Below are 20,820 nucleotides of genomic sequence, written 5' to 3' on the forward strand. Positions count from 1 at the left end.
TACATAGCTCCTATAAAGTTAAGAAAAACGTCACAGTTCGTAAAAGTCCTTAGCCAAGTTCTTCAATATTTCTTCTGTCACTGTAAGAATAAATCCATCCAGTACATTGTCCGTAACATCTTGCAGGTTTCTCATACGATCTTCTGAACTGCGCTAAGTCCCATGCGATGACCAAATAAAATCGTGTTTAGCGTGTCTCTAGTGTCCAAATATGTGAAAAAAGTAGACCTGTCAAAAGAAAATTTGGCGATATCGCCCAAAACAGAAAAAAAACAATACCATACAACAGAATCCAATGACGATGAATGTTGATTTCGTATATTTAATTATCAAAGTTGGAGTTAATCGTATTATATATTAAGTAACCTCAAGGAAACTGCGAGCGTTCGCTCGTTATGATGGCTTTTCTCCAGCGTGTGTTTCGGTTTTGCAAATGAAGATGCAACTTGTCCAGTAAGAAGTAAAATGAATTATCTGACATTCTGAAACATTCATAAGACTTTGCTCCATCGTCCTTCAATTCACCGTGTAGCGTGGCAAATTTCCCTTCTACATCTACATCTACATTTATACGCCGCAAGCCACCCAACGGTGTGTGGCGAAGGGCACTTTACGTGCCACTGTCATTACCTCCCTTTCCTGTTCCAGTCGCGTATGGTTCGAGGGAAGAACGACTGTCTGAAAGCCTCCGTGCGCGCTCTAATCTCTCTAATTTTACATTCGTGATCTCCTCGGGAGGTATAAGTAGGGGGAAGCAATATATTCGATACCTCATCCAGAAACGCACCCTCTCGAAACCTGGCGAGCAAACTACACCGCGATGCAGAGCGCCTCTCTTACAGAGTCTGCCACTTGATTTTGTTAAACATCTCCGTAACGCTATCACGGTTACCAAATAACCCTGTGACGAAACGCGCCGCTCTTCTTTGGATCTTCTCTATCTCCTCCGTCAACCCGATCTGGTACGGATCCCACACTGATGAGCAATACTCAAGTATAGGTCGAACGAGTGTTTTGTAAGCTACCTCCTTTGTTGATGGACTACATTTTCTAAGCACTCTCCCAATGAATCTCAACCTGGTACCCGCCTTACCAACAATTAATTTTATATGATCGTTCCACTTCAAATCGTTCCGCACGCATACTCCCAGATATTTTACAGAAGTAACTGCTACCAGTGTTTGTTCCGCTATCAAATAATCATACAATAAAGGATCCTTCTTTCTATGTATTCGCAATACATTACATTTGTCTATGTTAAGGGTCAGTTGCCACTCCCTGCACCAAGTGTCTATCCGCTGCAGATCTTCCTGCATTTCGTTACAATTTTCTAATGCTGCAACTTCTCTGTATACTACAGCATCATCCGCAAAAAGCCGCATGGGACTTCCGACACTATCTACTAGGTCCCACTTCCGTTTTTTCAGTTGCTTCTCCTCTTCTTCATCCAAAATCTCAGCAGTCAACATGGGATTGTCTTCCGATAACTTCGGCATTTCGGCCCCTCAAGTACGCTGCCGCATGCCGGAATAAAAATTGACTGACTGTGAATAAGCACCACTGTAGCACCGCGGCCGAAGCAACCACGGGCCGTTCACGCCACTGTCGCGTCGCTGATGTGTGCGAAACTGCGTCAAGTGTGGGCGTCCGCCGCTGCAGAATGCCGTTGCAGCAGAACACAGAGCGCCGCTGACGTCGAGGCAGTCGCTCTGCCGACGCCAGCATCACGGGGTGCTGACCCTGCACCGCGCACCAGGACGGAAGCCGGCGCCTGCGAGTCTCCAGCAAGCTGTGTCGCTGGAGTGGGGCGTGTCTCTCTCACGTAGCTAAAGACGTAATGACTGTCTGAAGCTAACAAAGTGTTCTATCTAAATACATAAAACTGCAACCAGTCATTTTTATTATTGTTATTTCATGAATCGGTTCTCGAAACTTTTCAGGTTCATCTTCTGGAAATTATATCACTATTTCCAGCATAATGCTCGGTTCTGGCTCTGTGACAAATATGTAACATGCTTTAATGTATCGTCAATAGTATTGTTTACCTGTCGATATGGTTGCAAAATTTTTGTGCCGGCCGCGGTGGCCGAGCGGTTCTAAGCGCTTCAGTCCGGAACCGCGAGACTGCTGCGGTCGCAGGTTCGAATCCTGCCTCGGGCATGGATGTGTGTGATGTCCTTAGGTTAGTTAGGTTTAAGTAGTTCGAAGTTCTAGGGGACTGATGACCTCAGATGTTAAGTCCCATAGTGCTCAGAGCCATTTGAACCATTTTTTTAGTTTTGTACTTACTGCGACAGTGTGGCCGGCTTTTTTCTGTTAGGGTTCATCTGTCTGCTTCCGTTTTGATGGCCAGTTGGTACATCACTACACACACTGTTACACAATCTGTATAGATTTACACTGTGATAGTGAAACTTTGCCAGCATCCAGCATGTGCTATACAACTATTGCTTGTTACAAATAACTTGACAAGAGATAGGCCTACTTTGCTCAGAGATGTTATTTGTTTTTGTTTGCAAAGTAGGCCTATGTCATGTCTTTTGTCAAGATCTTTGTAACAAGCAACTGTTGTATATCACATGCTGGATGCTGGAAAAGTTTCACTATCACAGTCTAAATGTATGCAGATTGTGTAACAGTGTGTGAAGTGATGCGCCAACAGCCCATCAAAATGGAAGCAGGCAGATGAACCCTAACAGAAAAAGGCCGCCCACACTGTCGCAGTAAGTGTAAAACTAAACTTTTGCAACCATATCGACAGATAAACAACACATGGCGGTACATTAAAGCATGTTCCATCTTTGTCACAGCAATATGCTAGAAATAGCGATGTAACTTCCAGAAAAGCACCTGAAGTTAAGCCTAAAAAGGTTCGAAAACCGGTTCATGGAATAATAAATAACTATTCAAAAAAGTGACTGGTTCCAGTTTTATGTACTTACATTCAATTAATGGTCACGGGTTCTAACATATCCGTATTGGACAAGCACAGTAAACTGTTGTTTCTCGGTCATCAGTGTTATCTACTGCAATCATATCACTCAGCCTATCGAGTGCGCCGGCACTCATCAAAATGAACGAGCATAAACATGCAGCAGTCTTCAGGACATGACGTACAGTTGTGTTGGTTGAGTTACACGTTATCTTTTCTTGACTGTTGGAAAACATTTTTGTCTCTCCTCTCCGAATTATTACTGTTAATCAGGTAGCTTCGTAATTCATGTCGCTAATAGCAAAAGATTTCATAAGCTGTTTTTCTAGGTTTTCCTGACAAATGTGCTGATTGAAAGTCTCTTGGGAATGCACCTGGATTGACTGGTCGTTTTAGAACGATTTTTCGCGGCTGAAGGTGCCATCACCATAAGGTTACTCCCGCTGACTGACTCCTAGGCCAGTGGGTGCCATATGTATACCGGTTGTCTCACCCCTCTACTTGCACCGTGTATCTACATCTACATCTACATTTATACTCCGCAAGCCACCCAACGGTGTGTGGCGGAGGGTACTTTACGTGCCACTGTCATTACCTCCCTTTCCTGTTCCAGTCGCGTATGGTTCCCCGGGAAGAACGACTGTCTGAAAGCCTCCATGCGCGCTCTAATCTCTCTAATTTTACATTCGTGATCTCCTCGGGAGGTATAAGTAGGGGGAAGCAATATATTCGATACCTCATCCAGAAACGCACCCTCTCGAAACCTGGCGAGCAAGCTACACCGCGATGCAGAGCGCCTCTCTTGCAGAGTCTGCCACTTGAGTTTATTAAACATCTCCGTAACGCTATCACGGTTACCAAATAATCCTGTGACGAAACGCGCCGCTCTTCTTTGGATCTTCTCTATCTCCTCCGTCAAACCGATCTGGTACGGATCCCACACAGATGAGCAATACTCAAGTATAGGTCGAACGAGTGTTTTGTAAGCCACCTCCTTTGTTGATGGACTACATTTTCTAAGCACTCTCTAAATGAATCTCAACCTGGTACCCGCCTTACCAACAATTAATTTTATATGATCATTCCACTTCAAATCGTTCCGCACGCATACTCCCAGATATTTTACAGAAGTAACTGCTACCAGTGTTTGTTCCGCTATCATATAATCATACAATAAAGGATCCTTCTTTCTACGTATTCGCAATACATTACATTTGTCTATGTTAAGGGACAGTTGCCACTCCCTGCACCAAATGCCTATCCGCTGCAGATCTTCCTGCATTTCGCTACAATTTTCTAATGCTGCAACTTCTCTGTATACTACAGCATCATCCGCGAAAAGCCGCATGGAACTTCCGACACTATCTACTAGGTCATTTATATATATTGTGAAAAGCAATGGTCCCATAACACTCCCCTGTGGCACGCCAGAGGTTACTTTAACGTCTGTAGACGTCTCTCCTTTGATAACAACATGCTGTGTTTTGTTTGCCAAAAACTCTTCAATCCAGCCACACAGCTGGTCTGATATTCCGTAGGCTCTTACTTCGTTTATCAGGCGACAGTGCGGAACTGTATCGAACGCCTTCCGGAAGTCAAGAAAATACCATCTACCTGGGAGCCTGTATGTAATATTTTCTGGGTCTCATGAACAAATAGAGCGAGTTGGGTCTCACACGATCGCTGTTTCCGGAATCCATGTTGATTCCTACATAGTAGATTCTGGGTTTCCAAAAACGACATGATACTCGAGCAAAAAACATGTTCTAAAATTCTACAACAGATCGACGTCAGAGATGTAGGTCTTTAGTTTTGCGCATCTGCTCGACGACCCTTCTTGAAGACTGGGACTACCTGTGCTCTTTTCCAATCATTTGGAACCCTCCGTTCCTCTAGAGACTTGCGGTACACGGCTGTTAGAAGGGGGGCAAGTTCTTTCGCGTACTCTGTGTAGAATCGAATTGGTATCCCGTCAGGTCCAGTGGACTTTCCTCTATTGAGTGATTCCAGTTGCTTTTCTATTCCTTGGACACTTATTTCGATGTCAGCCATTTTTTCGTTTGTTCGAGGATTTAGAGAAGGAACTGCAGTGCGGTCTTCCTCTGTGAAACAGCTTTGGAAAAAGGTGTTTAGTATTTCAGCTTTACGCGTGTCATCCCCTGATTCAATGCCATCATCATGCCGGAGTGTCTGGATATGCTGTTTCGAGCCACTTACTGATTTAACGTAAGACCAGAACTTCCTAGGATTTTCTGTCAAGTCGGTACATAGAATTTTACTTTCGAATTCACTGAACGCTTCACGCATAGCCCTCCTTACGCTAACTTTGACATCGTTTAGCTTCTGTTTGTCTGAGAGGTTTTGGCTGCGTTTAAACTTGGAGTGAAGCTCTCTTTGCTTTCGCAGTAGTTTCCTAACTTTGTTGTTGTACCACGGTGGGTTTTTCCCGTCCCTCACAGTTTTACTCGGCACGTACCTGTCTAAAACGCATTTTACGATTGCCTTGAACTTTTTCCATAAACACTCAACATTGTCAGTGTCGGAACAGAAATTTTCGTTTTGATCTGTTAGGTAGTCTGAAATCTACCTTCTATTACTCTTGCTAAACAGATAAACCTTCCTCCCTTTTTTTATATTCCTATTAACTTCCATATTCAGGGATGCTGCAACGGCCTTATGATCACTGATTCCCTGTTCTGTACATACAGAGTCGAAAAGTTCGGGTCTGTTTGTTATCAGTAGGTCCAAGATGTTATCTCCACGAGTCGGTTCTCTGTTTAATTGCTCGAGGTAATTTTCGGATAGTGCACTCAGTATAATGTCACTCGATGCTCTGTCCCTACCACCCGTCCTAAACATCTGAGTGTCCCAGTCTATATCTGGTAAATTGAAATCTCCACCTAAGACTATAACATGCTGAGAAAATTTATGTGAAATGTATTCCAAATTTTCTCTCAGTTGTTCTGCCACTAATGCTGCTGAGTCGGGAGGTCGGTAAAAGGAGCCAATTATTAACCTAGCTCGGTTGTTGAGTGTAACCTCCACCCATAATAATTCACGGGAACTACCCACTTCTACTTCACTACAGGATAAACTACTACTAACAGCGACGAACACTCCACCACCGGTTGCATGCAATCTATCCTTTCTAAACACCGTCTGTACCTTTGTAAAAATTTCGGGAGAATTTATCTCTGGCTTAAGCCAGCTTTCTGTACCTATAACGATTTCAGCTTCGGTGCTTTCTATCAGCGCTTGAAATTCTGGTACTTTACCAACGCAGCTTGGACAGTTGACAATTACAATACCGATCGCTGCTTGGTCCCCGCATGTCCTGACTTTGCACCGCACCCGTTGAGGCTGTTGCCCTTTCTGTACTTGCCCAAGGCCATCTAACCTAAAAAACCGCCCAGCCCACGCCACACAACCCCTGCTACCCGTGTAGCCGCTTGTTGCGTGTAGTGGACTCCTGACCTATCCAGCGGAACCCGAAACCCCACCACCCTATGGCGCAAGTCGAGGAATCTGCAGCCCACACGGTCGCAGAACCGTCTCAGCCTCTGATTCAGACCCTCCACTCGGCTCTGTACCAAAGGTCCGCAGTCAGTCCTGTCGACGATGCTGCAGATGGTGAGCTCTGCTTTCATCCTGCTAGCGAGACTCGCAGTCTTCACCAAATCAGATAGCCGCCGGAAGCCAGAGAGGATTTCCTCCGATCCATAGCGACACACATCATTGGTGCCAACATGAGCGACCACCTGCAGATGGGTGCACCCTGTACCCTTCATGGCATCCGGAAGGACCCTTTCCACATCTGAAATGACTCCCCCCGGTATGCACACGGAGTGCACATTGGTTTTCTTCCCCTCTCTTGCTGCCATTTCCCTAAGCGGCCCCATTACGCGCCTGACGTTGGAGCTCCCAACTACCAGTAAGCCCACCCTCTGCGACCGCCCGGATCTTGCAGACTGAGGGGCAACCTCTGGAACAGGACAAGCAGCCATGTCAGGCCGAAGATCAGTATCAGCCTGAAACAGAGCCTGAAACCGGTTCGTCAGACAAACTGGAGAGCCCTTCCGTTCAGCCCTCCGGAATGTCTTTCGCCCCCTGCCACACCTTGAGACGACCTCCCACTCTACCACAGGTGAGGGATCAGCCTCAATGTGGGCAGTATCCCGAGCAACCACAGTCGTAGTCCGATCGGGGGATGTGTGGGACGAGCTGGCCGTCCCCGACAAACCCCCATTCGGACCCCCACAGTGATGCCCATTGGCAACAGCCTCAAGCTGTGTGACCGAAGCCAACACTGCCTGAAGCTGGGAGCGAAGGGATGCCAACTCAGCCTGCATCCGAACACAGCAGTTGCAGTCCCTATCCATGCTAAAAACTGTTTTGCAGAGAACGTCTGAACTAATCTACAGAGAGCGCAAACAAATCGACAAAATTTAAACGGTTATTAAAATACAAGATTGCCTAGTAAATGCAGTAATGCTGCTACTTGCGCACTGCTGACACTGCTCGGCGGCGGAGGGAGACTACGCGAATTTACACTATTCAGGTACTGAAACGCGATGCTACAACTCTCAAATACTATAATACGCCCGAAATTTATGAATTAAACAATGCAAGTACCAAAAACACGCAAAGAAATTAAGAATTAAACTATGTAACAAATGAGTGAGCTAGGAGTATACGACTTGCTGCTGCAGCTGCTTATCCAACGGCGGCAGGGAGCACACGATGTGCTGCCGCCCGTGGTGGTGGGGGTCGAGTGGTGGTCCTTGTCTTCGCTCCAACTTCGCCGTGCTCGGTGTTCCGTTTCCGCCCTTTTGGAGGATTTTCAGTCTCATTTTCAGTCCCACGACAGAAGCCGGCACATCTTTGGTCCATACAAGGGGTTAGTGGAGAGGGAAGACAATAGGTATATACATACACCCACTGGTCCAGGATGTCAGTCAGCCGGACTAACCTGATGATAAGGCTCATTACGCCGTCGAAATTCGTTCTACAACGATCTATCAACACGACTGCAAGTCCCAGGGACTTTCAAGCATTTCACATTTAATGTATTCGCAATTTCGAATATGAACAACCATCAGCTGCAGAATGGAATGACGACTGTGAAAATTTTTGACAGACTGAGACTCGAACCTGGATTTCCCGCTTATCGCGAGTGGTCGCCTTACCATTGCGCTATCCGTGCACTACTGACGGCCGGACACAAACTTCCATATGCCTTTGAAGTAAAACCTTGCATCATAATTTGGAATAACACATGCACTGCAATATGGTATTCAAGCTTTTCATGCACTGTTGAATTATGCATAGCATGTAAGTATCAAAGTAATCCATCTTAAAAGTAATAAGTGGACAGTTAACCATCGTTTCAGATATAATTATTTTTGCTTAGTTCCTGTCAAAACTAGTTCTTGTGTACGAAACATTTTCAAAGTACACCACCGAACGAGGTGGCGCAGTGGTTAGGCACTGGACTCGCATTCGGGAGGACGACGGTTCTATCCCGCGTCCGGCCATCCTGTTTTAGGTTTTCCGTGATTTCCCTAAATCGCTCCAGGCAAATGCCGGGATGGTTCCTTTGAAAGGGCACGGCCGACTTCCGCCCTCGTCCCTCCCAATTCCGATGAGACCGATGACCTCGCTGTCTGGTCTCCTTCCCCAAACCAACCCCAAAGTACACCAAATCAGTTATATAGAAAAAAATAGCAGATTTAGAATTTTGCCCCGTCTGGAATCATTTTCTGTGGAGTGCCATGCGTGACACAGAACGGATATACGGCAGGGAGTGAACGCAGCTGTGTGTCTGTTGCAGGCGGCGGAGAGCGGCAACGTCGAGGACTTTGGGCGGCTGTACCTGGCGGAGCCGGCGCGCCTCGCCGTGCGCGACTCGCGCGGCCGCGCCGCTGCGCACCAGGCGGCCGCGCGCAACAAGCTCAACATCCTGCAGTTCATCGCCACGCACGGCGGAGGTACGGCCACGCGCCTCGCTCCTCTCTGTCCTTCTCTCTCTCTCTCTCTCTCTCTCTCTCTCTCTGCATACTCGCGGCACACGTTTAAACATCCGTCTCGATTCTTTACACATGTCGAATTTAACTTTATCCCAAAAATGGGACGTTTTTATCAATCACAACTGTGTACTTTCTAATCACCGCTTGCAAAGTAGGTTAAAGATCAGATCAATAATGTTGCTCACGCAGCATATGTTCGCTTTATCGGGCAACAATAAAGTTATTGACTGTCGATGGTATCGTCAGAATGGAAATAATGAAGTCACTGTAAAAAAAATTATTAATTTGGCACTTATCTTGAATAGATTCCCACGTAGATTTCGTCGAAGTTGTTATGGCTCATCTTGTTGATTCTAAGGTAATTCCACTTTGACTGCTAGAAGGTCCAGATCTGTATTTTAGCAATATTTGAAGACTCAACAAATGCGTTTTTCAGGAAATTCGTAATGATCAAACAATCCCAGAGCAGAATAATGGTATGGTGGAAATAATTCTGGACTTGATGTTCACGATCCACATTTTTATTAAACTTCTTGCAAATTCACATATACTTATTCTTAATTGTCACATCATCAAGAAAACAGTTTTGTATCAATCTTCATATATTTCATTTCCACTTGAACCAAACACAAGACTTGACTGTTCTTTTGCAAAGCGAAATAACAACTTAACTTCTGCAAAGTGAAACGAAGACTGCTCTGTGCGCATTCGCGCTAAAACGGTTACAAGTAAGTCAATGATTATGACAGTCTCACAGAAATGAATACACACAAGAATCATATCACTGTAATATATCGATACATCGGAGTACCTTTACATTAATAAAACCAAATATGAATATTGTCACAAAAATATGTCTGTTACTTCGCAGAAAAGTTGTGCGATATTACTGGTATCGAGAACTGGGGTTGGAGTGCCGTAATAGTCACGTAAATATAGAACCATTACAACTTCTAATGTCACTACTTTTAATCTTACCGAGACCAACGGCAGTGACATAAGTCGGCATGACTTCGCCTTCTTAGCAGCGGCCCATTGACGTCACGAACAGACTTTTACGTTGATGTATATAAACAGTTCGGCTTCCTGAGCTTGTCTCAGACTGTAACTGCTTTCTGGGTCGTATCCAGCGTTGGAAGATCAAACGTTAGGCACAGAACTACAGCAGTGGAAATCAGTATAACAGCATGGACTTTTGCAAGAAAATTAACACTGTCGGTAGTTGTGCACAATGTATATGCAATAGTGTGAAATCCAGTGTACCGACAAATGCACTTAAATGGTATCGCATTTGATGTTAGTTGTACAGTATATAACAAGACATCAACGATTCAGGTGGTAGAGGGTGGAACTCGGTATGAAGGCTGTCGGCTCTGTGCGGTGTTACTGTGTACATAACTGCCTTTGCTTGAGACAGCAGACACCATTAGTGACAATGCCTATCACGTACATAAACCACGACTGTCACAATGCCACAAGGAAAACAGTTATCGTGTGATGAAAACCCAAAAATCGGTGTGTAGAGGGAAATGTGATCCTCTAATCGTAAAATTGTCAAGAAGTTGAACTGTTCAAGTACAGTGATCGATAATTTCGCTAGATTGGGAGCCCGATGTGGACAGAACGGAAGATATGGGCGAAGTAGAAAATTATCCGAGGTATAGAAAGGGTTACTTTTGCGCACATCAGGGGCCACAAAATGTTATTGTTCTCAATTTGTTGATGGTTTACAATTGCCAGTAACTGTCAGACGTCTGCGACAAATCTTGTCACATGACAAATATCTTGCATTCAATAAATGATTGCAGAAACCCGCTCTAACACCCGAACATTAAGAGGCTAGATATGACTGTGCTGAAAGACATATGTGATGGACTTGTTTTAGATGGACAGGATGGATTTATATATTATTGCCATGCTCTGAAACAAAGGAGCTGGTCAGAATGAGCAGAAATTTTGATGGTGGGTGTATTATGATATGGTTAGCCTTCTGCGCTAAAGGTAAGTCAAGCATTGCTTGGCTGAATCGCAGAATGAACTCTAACAAGTACACTGAGAACTAGGGACAGAATAGATCAGAATTTATGAGGACCTGGGGGACGAAAATACAATGTTGCAACCAGATGCCTATGTGTATATTTCTGCTACAACTAAAAAGTGACTTGAAGATAAAGATATCGATGTCTTGCCCTGGCCTGCACGTAACCCAGATTTGAACCTCATAGAAAACATCTGAGAATACTTTCAGGGCGTGTTTTTCGTAATGGGTGGAACTTTGAGGCTGTGTGTGAGCTGAAAGGAATGATACCAGAATAGTGGGCGCCAGTTTCTTTGCATGAACTACGAACGCTCACAAAATCAATTCCAATGAAAATTTTTGGAGTAATTACAAAGAACGGAGGTTGGAAAAAGTGCTAATGGTGGAATAACATGACAGAACAGTGGGTGTCTTTATACGAATTTCCGTACAAGAAATGCAAACTCGTCTTATAAAAGAAACTATGAGATTCAGTCATGATTGTTGATGTCTTATATGTATCTACTACTTTCATAATAAAATCGATACATGTATTGTTCAGACACTGTACTATTGCTTTCGTGGAACTCTGCCTCTATACTGATTTCCACTACTATATGCCTTGGACCACTGCCCAAGAATCATAAATCAAAAATCTCCGATTACGCAAATATCACCAGTCAAAGCCAGCATTTTATGATTAAACGTGGCATTCGAACAGAATAGTGCACCTGGTCCTCTCCCGCTCACATGCCGCGACAGAGACCAAACTGACATGTGTAAACTTTATCGTTATCTCATTTGCATGGTGAGGACACAACAGCAAATATTCACATAAATTGTTTTGTTTAAAGCGTTGATGCTACAGGAGGACAATTTCCTGCTAGTTATATATTCCATCTGGCGTGACTCCTGACAACGACTATTCGTACGTAACAAAGCAATTAACACTATGAAGCAGTATAGTCTATAATCTCGTGGCCCAGCACGGAGCAATTATATAAAAAAAATTAGTTTGCTGCCTTTCCTGATTCTAGTCTGACACGTGAACACCTTCCCATCATACTTTTACACGGTATATTTATAATTCAGGTTTACAGTTGCCAGTGACTGTCAGACGTGTGCGACAAATGCCTGTCTGAGAACAACAGAAATGACAAAAGAGCTGTCAAGACATCTGCTTGTTGTCCCAAATCGATAGCGACCGTATTCTGCCGCAGAATATAAGGGATGTTTCACTATTATAGGTCCATATTGACGAAAGAGGCGAGTACAGAACAAAGAAATAGGCAAAAAAATCCCAATAAACATACGTCTGGAAACCAATAGGTTCACCGATACGACATAAGCACAAGGGCAGTCACGCCAATGTTACAACACTGCTCATCTGTAAGGCAACTGGGAGGCGTAAATTTCAAAGCGATAAACTGCCCTCGTTTGATTTTATCATCATTCCAGCTACTTAAGTAGTGTGAGAAGGACTTCTACAAAAAGTGTAGTGGTCGCAGCTCACCAGGTCCCCGACTCGAACCTGTTGAGCTTTCTGTGTGATAAAATTTGAAAGCTTAGTGTATTCCAGTCCTGTTGATACTGTCGATGAACTCCATGAACAATCTGTGCAGCAGTCAATACATTCGGAAAATATGGGGTTCTTGAAAATATACAGCCATGTACAGGCATCGAATGAGTACAGAATGGCAACTGATGATAAGACGAAGAAAGACGAAAGTAATGAGAAGCTGCAGAAATAAGAATAGCGAGAAATTTTAAAAAATATATTCTCGAAGTAGATGAAGTTAAAGAATTCTGATACCTTGGAAGCAAAATAACAAACGATGGACCAAGCAAGGTTGGTTGTTTGCGGGAAGAGACCAAACAGCGAGGTTATCGGTCTCATAGGATTAGGGAAGGATGGGGAAGGAAGTCGGCCGTGCCCTTTCAAACGAACCATCCCGGCATTTGCCTGGAGCGATTTAGGGAAATCACGTGAACCTTAAATCAAGATGGCCGGACGCGGGATTGAACCGTCGTCCTTCCGAATGCGAGTCCAGACTACCAAGCAAGGAAGAGATAAAAAGCGGACTAGCGCAGACAAAAAAAGCGTCCCTGGACACGAGAAATTTACTAGTATTAAACATAGGTCTTAATTTGAGAATGCAATTTCTGAGAATGTACATTTGGAGCATAGCATTGTTTGGTAATGAATGGAATGGAAGAGAATCGAAGATGTCGAAGATTGTCGAGAATTGGGTGGACAAACAAGGTAAGGTATGAGGAAGTTCTCCACAGAAACAGTGAAGAATGGAATATACAGAAAACACTAACAAGAAGGGACCAGACGACAGAACATATTTTAAGGCATCAGGAAATAACTTCCATGGTACTAGAGGGAGCTGCAGAGGATAAAAACTGTAGAGGAAGACAGAGAATTAGAATATCCTGCACGATAGGCACGTTGTGTAGAAACTACTGGCCTTCCAAGTCAACCTGCTTTGCAGTGCAGCCAATACATCAGGGTTAAGAAACGGTTTGCCAGGCTTCATCATATAGGCTGCCCTGCATGACAGATGTAATTTGGGAGCAGCATCGCCCTGCTTCATTGAAATGTGTTGCAAGGTTACAGGTGCCAATGAGGGTTAAGACGGACAGAGGGGGGGGGGGGATGGACAGAGTGAAAGGGAGGAATAAATCTATGGAGAGTGGGAAGGAGGGGGAGATGCATGAGACTGGTGGAAGGTGTATAGGGACACTAGGCAGGGGGGAAAGGAAGAGAGGAAACAATTATGGAAACGGAGAGGGGGAGGACGACATGGCCAGATGGAGGGGAGGAAGACATGGCCAGAGAGAGAATGAAAGAAATGGACAAACATGGGGGGGGGGGGACGAAGTGATGGGACAGATATAGGTGGGAGAATGAGATGGACAGACAGAAGGAGTAAGAAGTGGGCGCAGATGGGAGGGGGGGGGGGGGGGGAGGGAGAAGAAGAAGTGTGTTCAGTAGTATATATTTCGAACATAAACATGGGCGAACCTGTGGTTATAACAAATAATTGCGTTTTAGGATTCTTGGTCTCTCTGTTACAAGGTGTTCATGTACTCAGTCGTAATACGTTGTATTGGGGAATCCATTGGCTTCTGGACCTATGTTTATTAGGATCAGTTGCTTGTTTCATTGTGCTCTATTCACCCTTTTCACTGTTCGTATAATAGCTGAACACCCTAGATAATAGAACTGCTTTGAATACACATACGGTAACGGAGTACGATTTACCTTCACTTTTAATACGTTAGTATTCCTTCCCTTTAGGTATACTCTAGATGCATGTTCTGTACCAGTATAGGTTTCAGTTTTTGCATAGATGCACCTAATCAATTGCTTTTTCGCTTTGCAGTTAATATGAATCATTAAAGAATTGAACCTTTACAGGTTCAGGTATTGAATTTGTCTAACCCTAGTTCGGCGTTCATGACCCCTATTCATGTAAACAAAAACTAAATAACTTGTTTGGGTTATTCTAAGCCGTCTGTAGCTAGTTGAGTGAAAATAGAACTAAGTAATGACAATGTCTACATACCTACCTTCACATTTTGCAAACATTTTATATGTGTAATTCAATTGACTTAATTCAGCGGTAAAGAAAAATTTTTCGTTGTTCATCATAAGTTTCTTACGAACGTTTCTCTTTCTTTTATCAGAGTTATGTCATTAGCTAAGAATAAATAGTTCAAAACGAATCGACAGAGTTTCAGATGAACTCCGAGATAAATAAAATAACATATATAATGGAAGACAGAAATATTTCTGTCGGGTTAAACGAAATAATTTTTGTTGTCCCATGATTCAGTTCACATGTTTCGTTAGAATCTAGATAAAGAAGTGTAACTAACAAATTTATTTTCAGATCTTAATATAAGGGACCACGTAGGCAACACACCGCTTCATGTGGCGATTGAACATAACGCACTGGACGCTGTTGATTACCTTCTTCAGTGGTAAGTTACAAGCAAAACTCTTTTCTATAGGTGCATGTGTCTGCTTCAGGATAGATTTACCTAGTTTTCAGGTATATTACGTCTCACAATCATAGATTGTGTGCAATAAGTTTTTGTAACATTGTTATCTTGTTACAGTTATATTGTTAAGCAATCAAATAAAAGGAAGCAAAATTCCTGGCAACCTACTACGTGCCAACTGTTTTCAGTGCGAAATATATCAAATTTTTAAATTTTTGTTTGTATTTTCACCTAAAAATTAGACTTCCCCAGATGCGAATTATAATTTTCGGCGCGTACGGTGTCGTGCAATGATAATCAATTTGGATTACATTCTGAACTGCTGGTTAGCGTACCTCCCAATTTGCTTTAGAGGGAACTCTGTTTAAACTAGCGTCGGCTCGAACGGCAAAGAACAGTTTCTCTTCATCGGAATAATCTCAAACATACGAATATCGTTAACCAATTGTGGCTGAAGAGAATGCCCCCCAAATAAATCATTGATTTGAAAGTGAGAAAGATCTGAAATAATGATACATTAAGCAAAAAGTAAGAGCAATATATTTCTCGATACATAAATAAAAAGAGTGAACATAAAACAGTTACCTGTCACTGTTCTAGTTATTTAGAAATCTATTTTCCTCAACGACAGTGATCAGCAATTCTGTTTCTGAGTGAATGAAACCTTTAGCTTCCTGCAAGATTCTTAAGCAATATGAATTAATTTCTTTGAGTAGAATTAATTTCGCCGGCCGAAGTGGCCGTGCGGTTAAAGGTGCTGCAGTCTGGAACCGCAAAACCGCTACGGTCGCAGGTTCGAATCCTGCCTCGGGCATGGATGTTTGTGATGTCCTTAGGTTAGTTAGGTTTAACTAGTTCTAAGTTCTAGGGGACTAATGACCTCAGCAGTTGAGTCCCATAGTGCTCAGAGCCATTTAGAATTAATTTCTACAAAAGGGTAAATTTAGTGTGCACGAGACGACGAATTAACGTAGGAAACCAGCCACATCTCCCATAATTTCATAAGTGTATAAGAGGATTACTTTTTTATTATTTTTTTTTTAGATGGGGCTTTCTGAGAAAAGCAGCATCGGCAATGTATGCGATCTCACTTCTTAAAATACTAGAGGTTGGACTTTCCCCATTTACTTAACAATCCTAGTATTGCGCATAACATTTGTTTCTTCCGTTTTCTCTCAGTGTGTCAGAATGCTGTGCAGAACTGAAATTAAAATTCGACAAACTACTTACCCCTTTAAGAAAAGAAAAAGAAAGTACTGAAAGCTTAAGAAACCTCTTAAAGAGATTCGATAGACAAAGAGCGCGCCACAACAATGTATATGAAAGTTAATTTCATGCTTCGCAATTATTATTCATTTCCGCAAAAGAATGACGCTAAATTATGGTATAAAGTTCTCTCAGCATCTGATATTGAGTTCATGAATTTATTTTTTGTTTTATTTAACCTTTTTTCATTTGGACATATGTGCCATAATGTACCAAGAAAGTCGTAAAAGAAAATATAATACGTTAATAAAATATGGAACTAAGAAATTTAGTCTGCAGCACGTGGTCGTGCGGTAGCGTTCTCGCTTCCCACGCCCGGTTTCCCGGGTTCGATTCCCGGCGGAGTCAAGGATTTTCTCTGCCTCGTGATGACTGGGTGCTGTGTGATGTCCTTAGGTTAGTTAGGTTTAAGTAGTTCTAAGTTCTAGGGGACTGATGACTATAGCTGTTAAGTCCCATAGTGCTCAGAGCCATTTGAACCATTTTTTAAGAAATTTATAAATATTCTAACACTGAAAATAATAATAAATATGCAGTGCTGTAATTTAATTTATTTTATAAATTTCAATGGTGCGCAGGGAAGGGGTAATTATTAGGCCAGGGCCTGTTGGTAGGAAAAGTACCGCATTCACCCATAACTATTTTAGGAAACCATCGAGAAAATAAAAATGAATTGCTGTATCAGATAAACATGCCTCTGAACATTTTTTCTAAATTACCAATAGATTTTAGAGACTGTAATTACTATAATAAGGTCGACCATACCTAGAGTACTTGGATATGAACAGTCTGTTAATTCAACCATTTCAGGGACTTGTTTTCTTGTAACACAGTTGGGTAGACGTACTCTTGCCAGAAGAAATACCATAGAAGTAGGTTTCAAAACTTGCGTTTTGCCTTAAAAACATTGAATATTTGAGGAAGTGCTTGATAATGTTTGTTGCAAAGCGCTGCATGCTTTTATGAGCAATATTCAAGGATATGCTCGTAATATAACATTCGTTGAAAGGGTGCTGCTTTTTCTCTTAAGGAAGTTTCATGTTGTCAACCACATATCAGAGGGCAGACGTACTGTGGTCTCGATGTAAGAATACCATGTAAGGTTGGCATGGCTCGCGTTTTGGCATGAAAATATTCTTTCTGCCTGAATTCTGTTGCCACAAAATACGACAAAAAAACTGAAAGCATGCAAAGTGCATATGATTGAAGCTATTGGCGTTGACTGTGAATATAAGTCTAATCCTAAACATACCTGCTTTCATTTTCTGTAAAGACATGCCACAAAAAAGATTGAAGTTATGAAAAATTGCTGAAGTGGTTTTAGAAATACAAGACTGTATTGGGCGCCCAACCACAATTCAGATGTGTGTCTGGCACCAGCTCTCTTTCACGCCTTTATATAGCTGGAATATATGATGAATTCCAGTCATATTAGACGGTAGGGTAGTGGAGAAGGTTGTTCAGTAACCAATCCTGCTTCCTGTGGTGCGTTACAGGTACAATTTACGTAGTCATCCGAATAATTCTGCAGATAATGTACATGTAAACAGAAGCATACTAAATAAACAAATCACCAAGTTCTTACAAGATGGACGACGACAGCCGTGATCAGCAAATATAGCTATTCATATCATTATAAAAATAGTGAATTCTTAAACTGTTGGAAAAATTATCCAGTACTTGTGGTTGAATTGATTTGGTTGGATAAGCCACTATAAAATAACAGTCTATTAAGATCATTATAGGACACGCCCCACAGTTTGAAAAAGATATTTTCATTTTATATTTATGTGCTGCGCAGCCTACACTGCAGCCCAGATAGCTTGTGTGTAAATGCAGCGCTGGTGTGGAGATAGGCCGCTCATCGTATCCCTCCAGATATGACCGCGGCAGGTTGTGACACTATGGTTGGGCGTGTTACATTACGAAAATTCTGTCTCCATCCACTACATCATTTAACGAAATTTATTTCAATTACTGATACTTTAAAGAAGCGTAAAAGTACGTGTTCGATCAGAACATTTAATGTTGTCGGATCAGCAACAGTACGGCCTATTACTTAAAACATTGTTCGTGCCAGCTCTGTTTAAATAACACGTTTCATCAGTATTCCGCACACCACCACATGACATTTGTCGGTTCACAATGAAACTTTAAAGCGAACATTCGCGGCACGGGTAATGATATCGAAAGCGAATTAACAATCTCATCCGAACAATGCCGGCAAGCACATCGTCTGAGCTCCGTTCGACACGACTGCGGATTTCACACTTTTCTCCCTCCAGTAGACTGTCACACTTAAGCGCTCTTGCCCGGCAGCAACAATCAAACATTATTTAAAGCATTGTCACCGTGCAGCGATTACTTTGGAATTCTAGCTCGCCAAAACCGCAGAGGTAGCTGCAATACACACTCCGCGGTGATGGAGATCGATAAAGTTACCATCAGATCTTACACGTAATGACAAATACCTTAACATGTGACGATAAAGTATTCTCAAAAGGGGATGGAACGGCGGCTGGTCGGTATGTCTATAACCTTCAAGACGACGGCGTCTCGGAGTCTCGATTAAAACCATAGCTGCTTCTTTATTCACTTAATTATATGGCATTTCGTAAACAACAATTTCTCCATTCTTCCACAATTGGTCACTTAATTTTATAAACAAAAAAACTTTCTGAGAGCTCGCAGTGCGTCATAGGCGACAATGGGCGCGTATGACCCCAGTTGTTTTTTGCGCCCTAAAACAAAACAAAACAAAACAGGCGACATTAGAGCAGTTATTAGTTGTCGGTGTTGTGTTTTCGCTGCAGCGGAGTGGACACGAGTGTGCTGAACGACAAGAAGCAGGCGCCCATCCACCTGGCGACCGAGCTGAACAAGGTGCCCGTGCTGGAGGTGATGGCCAAGCACAAGGGGCGCATCGATATCCAGCAGGGCGGCGAGCACGGCCGCACGGCGCTACACCTCGCCGCCATCTACGACCACGAGGAGTGCGCCAGGATCCTGGTGAGTCGCTGCACTCTACTGTACACCTTACCACTGTTCCGCACATGTGCTTCGTTCTTATTACCACTTTTATGCTGACGACCTTCAATTTCATCTAAGCGCCAGGCCTAAGAGTACTGCTTTTGCCGCATCAAGTGTACTACCTGACCAAACATACCTGGACACCCTTGTGTGACACAGAATTGATCACTAGGTGTCACGAAAGGCGGATCCTCCAGCACAAAAGGACGTGAGGAGTCTTGTGTTGGAATTAGAGAAGCAGTAACCACAGTATGGCTCGGCCAACAGAGCTCAGTGACTTCAAAGGTGGACTAGTTATTGGGTGTCACCTGAGTAACAAACCCATCATAGACATTTCAACTCTTCTAAAACTGCCCAAGTCAACTTTTGGTACTGGTATTGTGTAGTGGAAGCTAGACCAAGATGAGGCACAGCTCATCTACTGACGGACGGGGACCATCGATCATTACAGAGGGTGGATGTAAAAAATCGCATGAAATCAGGGAAAAGAATCAGTCGTGAGTTCCAAAGTGTTACCAGCGCTCCAGCTAGCACAACGTCTGTGCCCAACGAGTTGAGAATCATGGGGTACGACACTCGAGCTGCTTCTCATAAGTCACACATTTCCGTAGTCGATGTTGAGGGATGCTGGAGGTGCTGGATGAATAGAAACGAATGATTTGACGTCATGAACCACACTATACTCTATAGCAATTCAATGGAAGAGCTGGGGTTTGGCGAATGCCTGGAGAACATTACCTGTCATCACGTGTAGTACCAACAGTGAAGTACGGGCTGGGTGGTGTTACGGGTTGGTCTTTTTTTAAGGTTAGAATCCCTTACTGCACTTAAGAAAATGCTAAAAGGAAATAATATGAATGCATTTTACAGCATTGTGTACTGCCTACAGTAGAGAAATAGTTCTGCATGTCAACGCGCACCAGAGTGCCAGCCGTCATAAAGGCCAAGGCTGGACACGCCCAAATTAATGACCACTGATAGCCGTCCTGATGCTTTTGATAACATAAAGTGTGAATGACAATCTTTTTGCAGTATCATCCAACATCACGTAAGTGATCTTGTTACCAAGATGGGCACTAAACTTGGGTCTTAAACTAGACTCCAAGAGATCAAAAAGCGTCTTCATATCATCTCAAAAGTTGATGAGCGGACATATTTGTGAAACAGTTCCTCCAGTTCCTCTTAATCAGTGGTACAATCAAAAAGCAGTAAAAGATGATGGGTGAACTTCGAAATGTGGTTGAAAAGCTGTTGTAGCGAGCATAAAATTTCTCGCTTGCGTAAATACTATTCAAAAATTTAGAAAAATATTGCCACATTCATTTAAACAAGAATCAGTCTAGTCTTCAACCCTGCCGAATGTTTACTACTAAGACGTATTTCAACATGACGCAAATAGTGAAAACCCCAGACGAATCGACCTGGCTATGAACGTTCGCTGCAATAAGTGTGTAACGTTCGGTTGTTTGATCACGTCAGCCCTTCCTATGCTCAGTTAGACTCCATGCGACCGGATACGTGGCGTGATTCTCAGA

The 20,820-nt window shown here is 43.1% G+C and overlaps 1 protein-coding gene across 1 annotated transcript in view; it reads left to right on the forward strand.

The window, feature by feature from the left end:
* LOC126434155 (transient receptor potential cation channel subfamily A member 1) overlaps positions 1–20,820 on the forward strand; it is a 222,678-nt gene that overhangs the window by 2,290 nt on the left and 199,568 nt on the right. The window contains exons 2-4 of the mRNA XM_050090453.1: positions 8,733–8,919; positions 14,878–14,968; positions 19,069–19,264. Coding sequence (XP_049946410.1) covers positions 8,733–8,919; positions 14,878–14,968; positions 19,069–19,264 — 474 coding nt within the window. The remainder of the gene's footprint in view (positions 1–8,732; positions 8,920–14,877; positions 14,969–19,068; positions 19,265–20,820) is intronic.

This window comes from Schistocerca serialis, chromosome 1 (assembly GCF_023864345.2).
Source record: "Schistocerca serialis cubense isolate TAMUIC-IGC-003099 chromosome 1, iqSchSeri2.2, whole genome shotgun sequence".
In the NCBI taxonomy this organism is placed as follows: Eukaryota; Metazoa; Arthropoda; class Insecta; order Orthoptera; family Acrididae; genus Schistocerca; species Schistocerca serialis.